Source organism: Sus scrofa, chromosome 4, assembly GCF_000003025.6.
Source record: "Sus scrofa isolate TJ Tabasco breed Duroc chromosome 4, Sscrofa11.1, whole genome shotgun sequence".
NCBI classification, from domain to species: Eukaryota; Metazoa; Chordata; class Mammalia; order Artiodactyla; family Suidae; genus Sus; species Sus scrofa.
Window position 1 is genome coordinate 22,046,810 of NC_010446.5, and position 15,566 is coordinate 22,062,375.

Here is a 15,566-nt window from a genome sequence, read left to right on the forward strand (position 1 = left end):
CTTTTCTGTGAAAGGTTCCTTTGTGCTGTATATTAAATTCCAGATATAAGCGATATCATATGATATTTGTCTTTCTCTTTCTTACTTCACTTAGTATGAGAGTCTCTAGGTCTATCCATGTTGCTGCAAATGGCATTATGTCATTCTTTTTTACGGCTGAGTAGTATTCCATTGTATATATATACCACATCTTCCTAATCCAATCATCTGTTGATGGGCATTTGGGTTGTTTCCATGTCTTGGCTATTATGAATAGAGCTGCAATGAACATGCAGGTGCATGTGTCTTTTTCAAGGAAAGTTTTGTCCGGATAGATGCCCAAGAGTGGGATTGCTGGGTCGTATGGTAGTTCTGTGTACAGATTTCTAAGGTACCTCCATACTGTTCTCCATAGTGGCTGTACCAGCTTACATTCCCAGCAACAGTGCAGGAGGATTCCCTTTTCTCCACACCCCCTCCAGCACTTGTTATTTGTGGACTTAGTAATGATGGCCATTCTGATTGGTGTGAGTTGGTATCTCAGTAATTTTGATTTGCATTTCTCTAATAATCAGGGATGTTGAGCATTTTTTCATGTGGTTGTTGGCCATCTGTATATCTTCCTCGGAAAAATGTCAATTCAGGTCTTTTGCCCATTTTTCCATTGGGTGGTTGGCTTTTTTGCTGTTGAGTTGTGTAAGTTGTTTGTATATTTTAGAGATTAAGTCCTTGTCTGTTGCATCATTTGAAACTGTGTCCTCCCATTCTTTAAGTTGTCTTTTTGTTTTCTTTTTGGTTTCCTTTGCTGTGCAAAAGCCTGTCAGTTTGATTAGGTCCCATTGGTTTATTTTTGCTTTTATTTCTGTTGCTTTGGGTTAGTTATTTATTATTTTATTTAATGGTACTAGTCCATTGAATGGCCATGTCACAATTTATCCGTTCATCCTCTGTATTGGGATTTTTCTACTCTTTTGTTGGCAGTTTTGAATAATGCAACTATTAACATACATGTACAAGTTTTTTTGTGAGCATAAGTTTTCAGTTCTCTTGAGTATACACCTAGGAGTACAACTGCTGGGTCGTATGGTAACTCTGTGTTTAACTTTTTGGGGAACCATCAAATTTTTCCATAGCAGCTTTTTACATTCTCACACAATCTATGAGTATTCTAATTTATCTGCATTCTTGCCAACATTCCCCAGTACACTCTTAATCATCTCCTCTCCAGTGTATTCTCTGCATACCCAGGGTGATCATTTTAAAATGTAAGAGAAGACATGTCACCGTTCATGTTAGAGTTCATGAAGGGTCTGATTCATACTAACCGTGTTGTCGAGGTGCTGTTGGTGCAGCTCACGGCTTCCCACACGTGCTGTCTGACCTCCTGAACCTACCTCTGTGCCCTGACGTGCCAGGCCTCTTCTTTTTATCTGTCTAGTTCTTGCCCATCTCAGGCCTTCAGCACTCATGCTTTCTTCCACCTAGAATACTTTTTGCATGCTGATGCCTTCTAATCTTTTGTTTTTAGCCTATCATCTTTCTAAAGAGATTTTCTGAGTATATTGTCTAATGTGTCTTAGAGACTATCTTCCACTTTTCCTCCTCCCCCTCCCAACCAGTTGTAATCTCAGGGAAGACTAAGACCTTGAAAGTGTTATTCACTATTGTCTTATTTGTTAACACTGAGACTGGAACCTAATAGTTGTTTAGTAAATACCTATTTGAAATCAGTGAATGAGTACTGTTTGTCAACTAGTTATTTTTAAGGTATATACCTGAGTTGTGGGCATTACCATGGTAGCAGATACTGTTGCAGGCAGAAATCAGTGAATATGGTGGATATTGTACTAATCATTGGCATCACTTTATGAGATGATTTTGATAAATAAGCTGCAATAGAAACTTCTGGAGAGAAAAAGAAGGATGAATGACTATACTGAGATTCTAAGAAGGGTGGAGGAAAAGGAGCCCTCTTTTAGATTTGCAGAGTAAATGCTGTAGTTACTGTCTCAGAACCTGTCACATAGAGAAGCCATATGACAGAAGTCTCTGTGTTTGTGTGATTTGTTCTTTCTATGGCTGCTGATTTGAATGCTCTGAAGCACAATTGGGAAGAGCAGAGGTAGAGCTAAGGGAGAAGGTTCAGGAATACTGAGCTTACGTTAAACTTGGTTGTTCAGAAAGTATACCTTATAGATACCCTGCTAGATAGGTTCAGCTGTTTCTCCTCTTATATATGTGTACTCTGACAATAAGAAATTGAACTGTTAATTGAACTGTAACTACCCTTGTAGTTACAGTTGTGGGTTTGATATGAAAAGTTTAATAACAAGCCAACTCTTTCCTCTCTCTTTGCTTCCCTGTGCATGTGCACCTACGTTCTTTTTAGCAAGTGGAAGACCAGTTTAATAGTGTGAACATTGGCAAAGCTATAACTTTCAAGTATTATATGTCAGTATACTTTATATTTCAGCAATCATTTGGGGAAGAACCTCCAGTTGCTGATGGACAGAGTGGATGAAATGAGCCAAGATATAGTTAAATATAACACATATCTGAGGAACACGAGTAAACAGCAGCAGCAGAAACATCAGGTTGGTATTACAGGAAAATTCTACAAACAGAATCCATTTCTAAGTATTATACTTCAGGAGTCATCTTCAAAATGATCTAAATTATCTTTTGTTTGTTTGTTTTTTGTTTTTTGCTTTTTAGAGCTGCACTTGCGGCATATGGAGATTCCCAGGCTAGGGGTTGAATCGGAGCTTCAGCTTCCAGCCTACCCCACAGCCACAGCAATTCTAGATCTGAGCCACATCTGTGACCTACGCACGGCAATGCCGGATCCTTAACCCACTGAGTGAGACCAGGGATCAAACCCGCAACCTCATGGTTACTGGCCGGTTCATTAACCACTGAGCCACTATGGGAAATCCACTAAATTATCTTTGATAAAGCATTGACTCTTAGATAGTAACTCTATATCATATTTTAAAAGATAATTCTGTACATAGTATATTCCTACTATATATTTATAAGTTGGATTTAAAAAATACCTGTCTTTAAGAGTGTTGTTTTTTTTAAAAAACTCAGATTGTAATGTCAAGGTTATGCAAATAAGAGATACATTTATTGAGAAAATCAGGCAGAGAGATTCTAGAGAGTCACAGCTCATTTCTTTACTAACTGTAATTGGTTTGCTAGTGGCTCATTGCAGCATAGTTAGCAATCTTCAGTTCATTTAAAAAACTGAGCAATTGTGATTAAGAGCAAGCAGTTTTGATAGGAAATAATGGACCAACTGCTGTGAAATAGATAGTATAATACAGATAAAAACCCTAGAATTACCTGGATATTCTTATATGCACGTCCATACTGCTCTGGCCATTTAATCTTTTCTTATTAGTGTTGCCTGAAGGCCGGCCGAATGATTTTTACAGTTCCTGGAATATGGTTTTGGTCTGTATTGCTTCGAAATATTCTTAAGTTTTAATTCATAGATAGGTTGATTCTAGAATGTATATTTTTCTGAGTGTTCAGCTCCTCTGTGTTCATTAAAATGTACTGGAAACTAGGTGTTGGTGACTATGGGATTTTAAGTATAGCTAAGTCGTTTGAGAATATTTAAATTTTTTTAATATTAATGTTCATATATTTAGTGGAATTTAAAATACTTTGTTTCTACAACAAAGAATTTTAAAGACATATAAATCTATATAAAATGTCTTTTTTAATGGAAATGATGGTGGTGAAGATGGTGAAAATCTTTTTGAAACGAGGTGGGGGAAAAAACCCAGCTTGGTTCCATTCCTCTGCTGCACTTCCTATCAGATCAACTGGAGGATCAAACTGAAAACCTGTCACCCATGAGAGTTGATTCTGTGATTCTGGAAACCAACCTCAAGAGATTTTTTTTTCTTCTTCTTTTTATGGTCACATCTGTAGCGTATGGAAGTTCCCCGGCTAGGGGTGGACTCGGAGCTACAGCTGCTGCAGCTCATGGCAACGCTGGGTCCTTAAATCCACTGAGTAAGCCTAGGGATTGAACCCTCATCCTAATGGATACTAGTCTGGTTCTTAACCCACTGAGCCACAACAGGAACTCCCAAGAGGTTTTTTAAAAGAATGCTGTTATGTCTTATTTATGTTTGACATTTATTCTTACTTAGCATGTTCATAACATAACCCTTTTCAGATTTGTCTCACTTCTACTCTAATACCCATGTGAACATAGAAATATTTGCAGAGCAACTTACCCCCTTTCTATAGGAATCTAAGGACTTGAATTTTACCAGCCTATCCTGGTTTCTCATTATGCAACCTAAGGTTTTGTGTGGGATATTATTCCTCTGCTGGTATAAGCAGAAACAACTATTAGCATCTTGATTGTAATTTGAACTATAAATTTATAGGTGATCTGTACTTTCGTATGTTCCCCCACTTTCTCTGCGGAATCATAAGAAACTGGAGTTAAGTTTTTGAAGCCTTATCTGAGCTAATAGTATTCATTCTTAGCTATAGAGCTCTAGAGCACAGCAGATTATCTGTTGTTAAGAATAGTAATAGTATTTACTATCATAGTAATAATAATGGTGATATAATTGTAATATCAGCAGCATTATTGCTGTTTCTGTCAGTAGGGATAAAGTTTAAAAAATTCCCCAATGTGGTTTTTCATTGTTTAGTTAAAGTTAAGGTGAATTGTGCTTGTAATGCTGTTATTTATCCCATTGTCATAAATGGTAAAGTTACTTCCTTTCTGTCATTTAAAAAATTTTATTTTCTTTAAAAAAAAAATCTCTTGAGAGTTCCCGTTGTGGCTCAGCTGGTTAAGAACCAGACTAGTTCTTCACCACCATCGTTTCAATTAAAAAAGCTTCTTTTCTCACATAACTAGTTTTGTTTTTCCAAATCAGTAGTTGTAGACTCTGAGAGATCAGAGTGACATGAGAGTTTACAACAGAAATTTTCTTTGACTGTTGCTGTATTTAGCTTCTTACAAGCAATAGTTACCAAGGGTTTCCGTGTATAAAATCAAGATCAGAATTCAGAGCTATGGGGTTTTGCTGATCGCATAAGTGAAAGAGGTCTTTTTTCTCTCAGGTAGAGAAAAATAACCAAATATTTCCCCTGTGAATTTTAGTATCAGCAGCGCCGCCAGCAGGAGAATATGCAGCGCCAGAGTCGAGGAGAACCGCCACTCCCTGAGGAGGACCTGTCCAAGCTCTTCAAGCCGCACCAGCCCCCTGCCAGGATGGATTCACTGCTCATTGCAGGTATCATTAGTTAGGGCAGAGCACGGCTGGTTTCTTTATTCCTTAGGAAGCAGGAGACAGAGATTCCCAAGCAGAGTAAGACGTAAAAGCTAGTGTTTTTCAAATGGTTGAATGGTGAATTTGAATCTAGTATCTATAATTTCTGAAATTTAAGAATTTGTCAGACTTTGTTATTTTTCTGGTCCTTTCATTGCTTCACTTTGTCTTTATCTAGACACTTTTGAGATGGCATTATATAAACTTTCTAAAATGGGGAGGTTTTATGTGCGTCATCTTTCAGAAAAAATGTTTATCGTCTCATAATGCACAGATCATTTAGAGTAAACGCTTACTTAGATGTTCTGGCCTAGCCTTGAGCCCAGGTCTGTATGTGGCTGTTTGAATTGGAGTTTTTGATTCAAGAAGTATTATTACCAGTACTTGGACCTGTAGCAACGTGAACTTTCTCTGGGGATACTTAACATTTAACACAGCCTTAAGGTCTTATGTCTGTGTTAGAACTTGATTTTGAATATGTAACATAACATTATTGCTCTTAGTTAGGTGTAATACCTTATTTCTGTATAATGTCATTGAACAGTCATTTGTCTGTGAGAGATTTGTTGGAGTGAAAATCCTACTCAAAGAAAAGCTGATGTTACAATTTCTCAGTTCTATTGATACAGTGTTAGTATGGGGGAAATTCCAAATTCCTTTAAACTTTCTGGTATACATATAAATTAAATTTAGGAAACTGAGACGTATTACTTATTTAACGTTCAATTCAAGCAGGATTGTATTTCTTATACTTTCAAAAAACATGTTAACTGTTGCATCAGATTAGATTATTAGTTAGAGGACTTCAGAAGCAGTGATAGAGCCCTTTCTTCACATGGACTCTGCTCCTGCTCTGTCTTGGCTCTGGGGCTGTTGGGGGGGGGGGTGGCCTATTAATATTTCCAGAGCACAGACTGAAAACCCCTTTACTTGTTAACATCTGGGTCTGGCGGGCTTGGTTGGTTTGCAGTTCTGTGATTCGGTATCTCCTTTCTACCTGGCTAAGAAGAGCCAGTGCTATTTTCTCACTTGTCTTAGTATAATCCTGGTCTGATCTGCACAGTCAGTACTATTTGATTCACAGCTAACATGTGCCTAACTGCTAGTAAGTTGTAGATTTTCTTCATTCTCCGTGTAACCAAGAGTGGAAGATAGGTTATTTTTTCCAAGAACTTATATTCTTTATTATCCCTTATAAACAAATTCTTACAGACTCTTGATTCAAAACATAACAAAGTAAAATTCTGGTGATTCTGTATTATGCTGATTTTCTTGTTTGACTAGTATTCTAGGTTGTTTTACAATTTGTGGAACGTTATGATTCTCTTTCTCACTTTCCCAAATGCACAGGCCAGATTAACACTTACTGCCAGAACATCAAGGAGTTCACTGCCCAAAACTTAGGCAAACTCTTCATGGCCCAGGCTCTTCAAGAATACAACAACTAAGAAAAGGAAGTTTCCAGAAAAGGAGTTAACATGGACTCTTGAGATCACATTGGGGCGACTTTTGGAAGAAACACACTTGCATATTGAAAAGTCTTTCTAGCACATAATAATAAAATAAAGATAAAACAATCTTGACTGCTTGCTCATTTGATTTTAGACTTATTATATTTAGCTCTTGTTCTTGTTTTGCTTATACCTGTGTATTTCCAAAGATAAAGCAGGCTTGACCAGAAGCTTCTTCAGGCCCAGACCTACAGGCTCCTCCATCACCTTGTTATCTCTGGTGCCGCATCTCTGCCACTCAGCCCAATGATGCTTTTCCCCAGCGCCTGACCTGGAAGCCCCGGTTCAACTGTGGATTCTAGTACTTCATCGCTCCCGAGTGAGTGCTTCCTATGCTTACCCTGGCTGCCCTTGTCCCCAGGTCCGAAAGTGCTTGGCGAGCTCCCCACGGTCTGTCTTTTTTCTTCTTCCTGTGGCGGTAGCCCAGTCCCCATGCTCATAGGCCATTCATTGGGCATAAAAACTTAAAAAAAAAAAAATTATTTCACCAGAAGACATTATTTTGTATGAAAATGAAATTTATTCTGTGTGTATTTTTTTTCATTGAGAACTTCATTTTTTTTTTTCCATGTCTTGAAATATAATTCTGCCAAATAGCAAGTTTTATGAGTGGGGAAAGAAGAATTGGGAGACAGGTACCATATTGGGGCAAAAAAGACTATTTTAATAATTTTGTATTTGAAATAAAATAAAAAATGCTGCCATTTTTGTAACAGCACAAACCACTGAGATTTACTAGCTATGGAGGTGTGCCTATGAGACTCTTATTTGGTGATTTTCACCTTGAAGATATGGCTGATAGGAAGATGATCAGAAGGAATGGATAATGGGTAAGAAGAGTTCAGAAGTCCTTTTTTCCCAACAACATTGTTTTGGAGGCAGCTCTGGGGTCTGGTTTGATTGATCATCAGCTGGATGGCAACCTGGTTCTCTTTACCGTGTTCTTAGGTCACATAACTTCCCTGCACCTCACTCTTGATTTGGAGGGGATGCAAGGAGACATGTGTTAGCTGTAGGTGTGAGAGCCAAAGGCTTGTATGGGAAGCAGCAGTTGGTGTGGAGCAATCTCGGTGTGTACCATGACCTAGGGCACATGCTAGGTTCACTGTTCAGGAAGTTGGCTTATTAGCAGGTTTTTGCTTTTAGAAAGATCAGGCCCTTCACTACTCGAGAATTCAAGTACTTGCTCACATGTAATTAACTTTCCTAGGATAAACTCCTAGAAGCAGACTTACTGGTCAAAGGGTGTGTCAAATTCTAAGGCCTTTAACTCTGTTGCCAAATTGCCTTCTAGAAGGGGTATACTGATTTGCACTCCTGCCCATGGTGAGTCTTATTTGGGTGAACATGTATTTGAGTGTGGCTGTGGTAGTAGACAGGTCATATTGATAAACAAAGCTGGTGCCCTTGTGGATGGGATACTCCTTTGGTTCATTTCCCTGAATTCTGCTTGCCTAGATGTGGAATTTTATTGTGGAGTTAAACAAAGCACCCCTGAAGTGTCCAAGAACAAAGTGAAAGGACAGTCAGTTCAAACCTAACCTTAATTACTGTTTTCCTTATGGTGTGTGATTAAGAAGAGTCAATTATATTTTTTAAAGGGGTGATTCTTTCTTAAATTCTATATGAATACTTAGACACCTGTAGCTCAGTAATATGTGAGACATGCCTAACAGACGATTTCAGTAGTTTTTGAATTAGGAATTACTGTAGTGGGAAAAACTGTTTAGGAAAACATGTCAATGGGAATGAAATCTCCACAGTATGTAGCGTTATGGAATAGCTTCTGTTCGGCATTTGATCTGAGTGCTGTATTCTGACATTTTTCAGGAACAGATACATGTGGTTCATCTTCTATAAATATTTGCAGTTTCTTCAAGTTGAAATGAGAAAAGCTCATAAACTGAGTACAAGGTCTAATAAATCATTCACGTACCCAAGAACAAGAAGAACAGGAAAAACTAGCATGTTAATCTAATGGAAAATTAAATATTACAAGCCAAGAAAAGTAAAACCTCTTTGGTATTAACCCCATAATCATAGATAATGCTTTATTTGGTTCTAGAAAACATAGTATTATTCTCAATTGAAAATACCTGAGAGAAAAGAAGCATTAACTTGCCCAAAATACCTTATCCTTTTAGAATGGAGGTAAAGTAAACTTTTTTCTCCATTTTTGGGAGCTTGGGGATGGAGATGTGGTTATCTAATGTTAATCTAGTAATAATGAAGCATGGTGTGATTTCTCATTTACAGCACCTAAATATTTACATTTTAGTGTCTTTGAAAATGTTACTACATTGTTCACACTGTGTTTTTATAACATTCTTTGGAAAACCTATGTCAGCTTTACTTGCAGACCTTGGATATCAGAATGTTAGGAAAGAATTTTTTATTTAAATTGCAAATTCCATCTTGTAAACATTTCTCATTCAAGTTGAGTATATAATATACTGTTTATCAATTTTTTTCTTTTCGCATTAGGCATATTTTTCTGTGTTGATTCTATCATAGAAATGCTTGCTTAAAGGGGTAATACTCAAATTGGGTCAAGCCAAAAGCCTGTAAGGGCTTTCTTTGTATTTATAGAAAATGACTCAAGCGCTCATCTATAGAAAGCATGGTCAAGTCATCATTGCCAGTGGATTCCTTCTTTATTTGGCATGTATGGAAGGGGTGATGGTGGTTAGTAGATACATAATAAAGGGAAGGATGAAGATCTGAGTCTACTGATTGACAAAGATGAGAGAAAAACAATGGGTGGTTTCTGTATCCCCCAGCCTAAGAGTGTGCAGTGTGTTGTTCAAACCTGCTTGTTGAGCAGCGGCTCCCAAATGGAGTGTGAACCTCCTTGGATAGATGGGAGCAGGGCTTGATCTGACTCCAGGTTACTTGAGATAAGGAAGGAGGGATGGGGAGCCAGAGCCATTGAAAAGACAGCCTGCTGGAGCAAACCTCTGTAGCTTAATACCCATTGCCTCGAGCTTCTTTTTATATAAATGTACATTTTGTGTAATGCACCTGAAGCCTGTCTGGCTCTGGCGCGTAACTCAGGATGGCTGTCCAGAAGTTGCAGTAGTGTTTTTGGGAATACAGTCCATGGATGCAGGAATGATTCCCAAGAGACACCACCCCCAGCTTGGGGAGTTTGGGCCATTCTTTAAGTGTTCGGTCTATCTCAGATGTTACTTTTTTTGTTGTTGTTGTCTTTTTGCCTTTTCTAGGGCCGCTCCCACAGCATATGGAGGTTCCCAGGCTAGGGGTCCAACCAGAGCTGTAGACACCGGATCCAAGCTGCATCTGCAACCTACACCACAGCTCATGTCAATGCTCCGGATCCTTAACCCACTGAGCAAGGCCAGGGATCGAACCAGCAACCTCATGATTCTTTGTCGGATTTGTAAACCACTGAGCCATGACGGGAACTCCTCTTAGATGTTACTTTCAATACTTATGTCCTGCTTGTTCTTAGAGGCTTTTAAACTCACATCACTTGCCATGTGATCAGTTTATTAGAATCATGATTTGGTGGGATTGGTTTTGAGATCAGTTGCATTTTCTTTCAACTGTGAGTTAAGTAATCTGTTTTCAATCCTTTCATTGAATTGGTGGCAAATGGTCTACCAAAGATTGGATGCAGCCTCAGACTCTCGCTCACTTAAGTATTCCCTGGAACCTTTGTGAGTTGAGGGGATAGCAGATGGAGTGCTGAATCCAAGCTGACTCTAGGACTTGTTGGGATTCCTTTTCAACAGGTTGCAGATAAACAGTTTCTTTCCATGTGCATTCTCCCCTACCCTCCAAAAAAAGTATAGGAGAATTCTAATCATGGATGCTATACTGTAAAGAAATGTAAAAATGATTTTTCTCAATATAGAAATTACTGTTTTTACAAGTAAAGGACTCTACCACTTCATCAGCCCATTAATGATGTATGGTGGCCCATTAACAATGCATGGTGGCCCATTTCCCAGTGTTCTTAGTTAAAAGCCAAGTTGACTGCAATAGGAAAATAATAACAGCTTCTAGCATTTGTGTCAACCTCAAGACATAGACTCAGGTGTCACTTCGATTTCCTTCAGTAATATTTTTTTTTCATTGACCCTTCTTTAGGGCATAGCCAATTCTGGCATCTTCCATCTTCCTTTGTGGATGTGGAAGCAAAGGGTTTGACTTTCAGCAGTGTTTACTGCTTCTGACGGTAAATGGTCCTTGCCTTTTCTTCTTGGACTGGAGTCTCTTCTTGCCAATGTTTTACTTTGTATGTATTGGAAACAGTTCTTACTTTGTCAGATCCCCTGGGTAATCTTTCCCCACCTTTGTTTATCTTGTCATTTGGCTTTCACTTGCTTAACTCATTCCTGAATTCAATCTGCCTGTGGTCCTTTAGTTTTGATTCTTGCTCTTCTTTTTGAGGTTGTTAAATTGCATTTCATTCTTCTTAAACAGTCAAATTTTAATTTTTTCCATGATGGAATCACGCATCTCTGAATGTCATAATTCTCCAATCAGGCAGGCAAGTGTCCCAATAACCTCATCTCCTAGATCACAATGGTGAAGGGTCTGTTTTTCTCTTTGATGCGTGCAACAACCATTACTGCTAATGAAAGGTCTTCATGTGCATTAGGGGGAAACTAGACCTCTAATGAGATACAGAGAGTAACTGCAGCTGATGATTTCCACTTCTAGCCCACTGTACTATAACAGAAATGCACTCTCAGGAGGCAGTGAGCCAAAGAAAGAGAAAATGCATGTGCTGCCTACCTTCAATTTCTAGTCTGGTCTTAATGGACGGGTAGTATTTTGGCTTGAGTCTCTCTGACATTCCATTCCTGCTGAAGGGGACCCATTTTATGGAGGCAAAAGAACCAGATGCTTGGAAAAGAAAGTAGATAGGCTAATTAACTGCATTTGACACAGCTTTTAAGAACGGTCTCCTACATTAATATATGATTTTACAGTTCACAAAGTACTCGCTCGTATGTGTTCTCATTTGGGATAGGAGAAGTGTACAGATGTGTTACGAAGCCAGTGTCCTCGGTACTTGGTAATTCCTGCTTGGGGATGATGAAACCAAACTTCAAAAAGGTGTGGTTAACTAAAGCTAACATATACCCAGGTGGCAGGGCCAGGGCTGGAGCTCCAGCCTGGAGTTCCTTGTGAGTACCTGGCACTATTTCCCTCCTCCACACGACTCTAGGTAAATGGTTCTTATTGCAACCCACTTCGTATTTGTGTTGTATCTTCCCTTCTTTTTTTTTTGGTCTTTTGTCATCTTAGGGCTGCACCCACAGCATATGGAGGTTCCCAGGCTAGGGGTCTAACCGGAGCTATAGCTGCTGGCCTACACCACAGCTCATGGCAACGCCACATCCTTAACCCACTGAGCGAGTCCAGGGATCGAACCCCTCAACCTCATGGTTCCTAGTGGGATTTGTTTCCACTGCGCCATGACGGGAACTCCCCTATCTTCCCTTCTGTGCTGACCCACTCTCTCCCCTCTTCCCACTAATTTTGGGGAACTGTTTTGCCCCCTCATTCAGCCCATCCCCCAAAGTCAAAGGATCTGGGTGGTGAGCTCCCACTGTCCATGTTTATAATTAAAACAGTGTGGGCACCTCATCCAATTAGTGAGCATTTTCTGATAAACAAAAATTGAGATAAAGGAATCCTTTTCGTGTCCATTTGAGCTGATTTCTTGACTAGAGAATGTCTAACCTCCTGTTAACCATTTTATAATACAGGGCTGCATAGTGCCGAAGAGCTAGGGGAAGAAGCAGAGAGATAAAAGGTGGAAGAAGGCTTCCAAGTTCCTAACACTTGGATTTTGTTTCCAGCCCTTTCTGAGGCTGTTTGTATTCCTGCCCTTGGGTCTTACAAAAACACTTTTGAATCTTAATAACACTGCCTTTTTTCTCCCCCTTCAAATTTGAGTTGGTTTCTGTTCCTCTTAACCTCAAAAGTACCTGATCCAACCCATGTATATACTAAGGCTTATTTGCTATTAGGCCTGAGTGGATTTGAGAAGGTACAGCCTTACGAGGCTGTAGGAGGATCAAAGTTATTTTGTGAATATATTAACATTTTGGAGAAGGAAGGTACCCAGACTAATCTTTTGGTTACCACAAATACTCCCACTTACAGATATGGTAACAGGCTCCGAGAACTTTAAATGTTGTCTCCTAAACAGCCTAGATCATTCACTCCTCTTCTGTATTATTCTGTGTCTCAGCATTTCTTAAAGAGCTGAGTGTTGCCCCTTTCATGCTGAGCCTTTCTGCTTTCAAGGTGCTTTCTGATGCACCATGGGGCTGAAGTGTGTTTCTGCAGCATTTGGAGCACAAAGGTTACATGCTCTGTAGAGAAAGAAGAAGATGTTAGGGGCTAATTAAAAACCTTTTGTATCTATTTCCCCATCACCCTGACTGTTCCAGCTGGGAAGTGGCTGGAAGAGGTGAGCTTTTGCTGCTTTGCTGGAGATTGGTGGTGTAAACAGGTGGCGGGGTATTCTAAATTTGGTCTGAGATGAAAACATTTCAAGCAAACAGAATTGTTAGATTCTTTTGACAGTGAAATATTTCTTTAGAGATGCAGATGTCAGTTTATTAGAGTACAGATCAGCACTGGAAAAGAATACTTGGCAGGGGGTGTGTGTGATTTTAAAATCTGTCGAAATAATTTGGAACACTGTATTCACCTTTACCTCTGCCTTCTAAGAACTTAAAATGAAATGGCCTGTGGAGTCCATTCCCTCCCACTCCCAAACTTAGGGGAGGGGGAACTGGAGCAATTATTTAGGAACAAAGACATTTGCATTTGTAATGTTCATGTCATTCTGTTCATGCTTCTGTGAATTCACAAATGTACAGAAATTGAGAGATCATCTGGGGTAGGAGAATGAGAAAGGGAAGGTGTTGATTTTGCATTTTGACGAAGCCCTGATGTGGCAAATCTCAGATGACAATCTCCCATCTTGGCTGGATTGTAGCAGCTGTGGGGTGCTCTGCTGAAAGCGATTAGAGGCTGGCCATACAAATCATCTGTGGATTCTGAATATATTTAGTGTTAGTAGTAAACCATTGCTCCCAATTTAAGCATGTTTGGACAAAAAAGATGGCTTTTTTCCTGATGCTCTTATGTATTAGATGCTTGCCTCTTATTACCTCTAGGAAGGAAAGTCAAGCAACCAACAAGCTAAGAGTAAAATTCTTCCTTAAAAAGAATTGAGTGTTGCTTCTCTTGGCAGTTCAGCACTTTTGAGTCTTTCTGTCTACCTTGGCAGGTGAATTTTAGCTTTGTAAATGGAACATCACTGTGGGATGAAAGTAGAATCAGTAACTTAAACTTTCAAAATGGTGACCTTTGTGTGTTTTTCTCTGCACTGTATGTCTTAATGTTAGAGCGCCTTCTGGTGGTCGTTCAGCAGACAGGTTTCACACGGCGCCCAACTCTGGGACTGGAAGGGCAGTAAGTTCCGACACTAAGGGACTCACCCCTGGGCACTGGTTGTCTAAGCGTGGTCCCTGGAGGAGCATCACTTGTGAGCTTGTCAGATAGGCAGATTCTTGAGTGTCCACCCAGACTTACCCAATCAGGAACCTTATGGGTAGAGCCTATCCCTATGCTTTAATAAGCACCTTGGTGCTTCAGATGTTTGCGAAAGATTGTTCTGAACAGTGGGACCTGAATCAAGTTGTGGGTTATTATTATTATTACTGTTATTATTATTGCTTTTTGGGCTGCACCTGTAGCATATGGAAGTTCCCAGGCTAGGAGTCAAATCAGAGCTGCTGCTGCTGACATACACCACAGCCACAGCAACACTGGATCTGAGCCATGTTTGTGACCTACACCACAGCTCACGGCATTAACCCCCTAAGCGGGGGCCAGGGGTCGAACCTGCATCCTCATGGGTCCAGTCGGGTTCATTACTGCTGAGCCACTACAGAATCTCTCTGGTTGTGGGTCATTATTGCCTGGGGAGTTCAGATTTGAAATAGGCCTGGGAATGTTTTTCTCCCTCATCATCCCCCCCCCTTTTTTTTTAAAGGAAGATTATGGGGAGTTCTCATCGTGGCACAGCAGAAATGAATTCAACTAGGAATTGCGGGTTCAATCCCTGGCCTCGCTCATTGGGTTCAGGATCTGCTGTTGCCATGAGCTGTGGTGTAGGCCAGCAGTTACAGTTATGATTAGACTCCTAGTCTGGGAAGCTCCATATATGCCAGGGGTGTGGCCCTCAAAAGACAAAAAAATAAAGGACGATTGTGGAAAGGCATAATGAAATGAATTATTTTAAAGTAGCCACCTTGATTAGAGGTTCAGAGTGATGAGACATGTCAGGTCCTGGAGAAGAACTCCAGACAGAGCGAAAAGAAGCCAGGCACGCAGGCATGCTTGGCCAGAACCAGCACAGAGGAGGAAGTGGAAGAGAAGGGGAAGGAGGCATTGGAAGGAAGAGAGAGGAAGATGAAGGGCCGGAAGGATCCACACATCCAGAGAGCTTCTCCACAGGTGTGGGAGAGCCTTCTCTTTGAGAGTCACCAGCACTTGCAGGCAGGTGCTCACGGAGCCTGAGACGATAGCAGGGCTTTGTTTACTTGACTGCAGATGGCAGTGGCCACCTAGAGGCAGCGGTGTTACACACTGCAGCGAAAGGACAGCAAGCATGAGCTACTGAACATCCTTGCACTGAGCAAAGGCCGGATGATAAGAGTTTTGTTTTGAATCTTAGCAGCAGGAAGGAGTTGCCACAATCTACCTC

The 15,566-nt window shown here is 40.1% G+C and overlaps 1 protein-coding gene across 2 annotated transcripts in view; it reads left to right on the forward strand.

The window, feature by feature from the left end:
* EIF3H (eukaryotic translation initiation factor 3 subunit H) overlaps positions 1–6,874 on the forward strand; it is a 98,658-nt gene extending 91,784 nt beyond the window's left edge. For both annotated transcript variants that reach the window (XM_003125515.5, XM_005662892.2), the window contains 3 exons: positions 2,453–2,573; positions 5,123–5,255; positions 6,642–6,874. In XM_003125515.5, the coding sequence (XP_003125563.2) occupies positions 2,453–2,573; positions 5,123–5,255; positions 6,642–6,739 (352 nt within the window). In that variant the 3' untranslated portion in view covers positions 6,740–6,874. The remainder of the gene's footprint in view (positions 1–2,452; positions 2,574–5,122; positions 5,256–6,641) is intronic.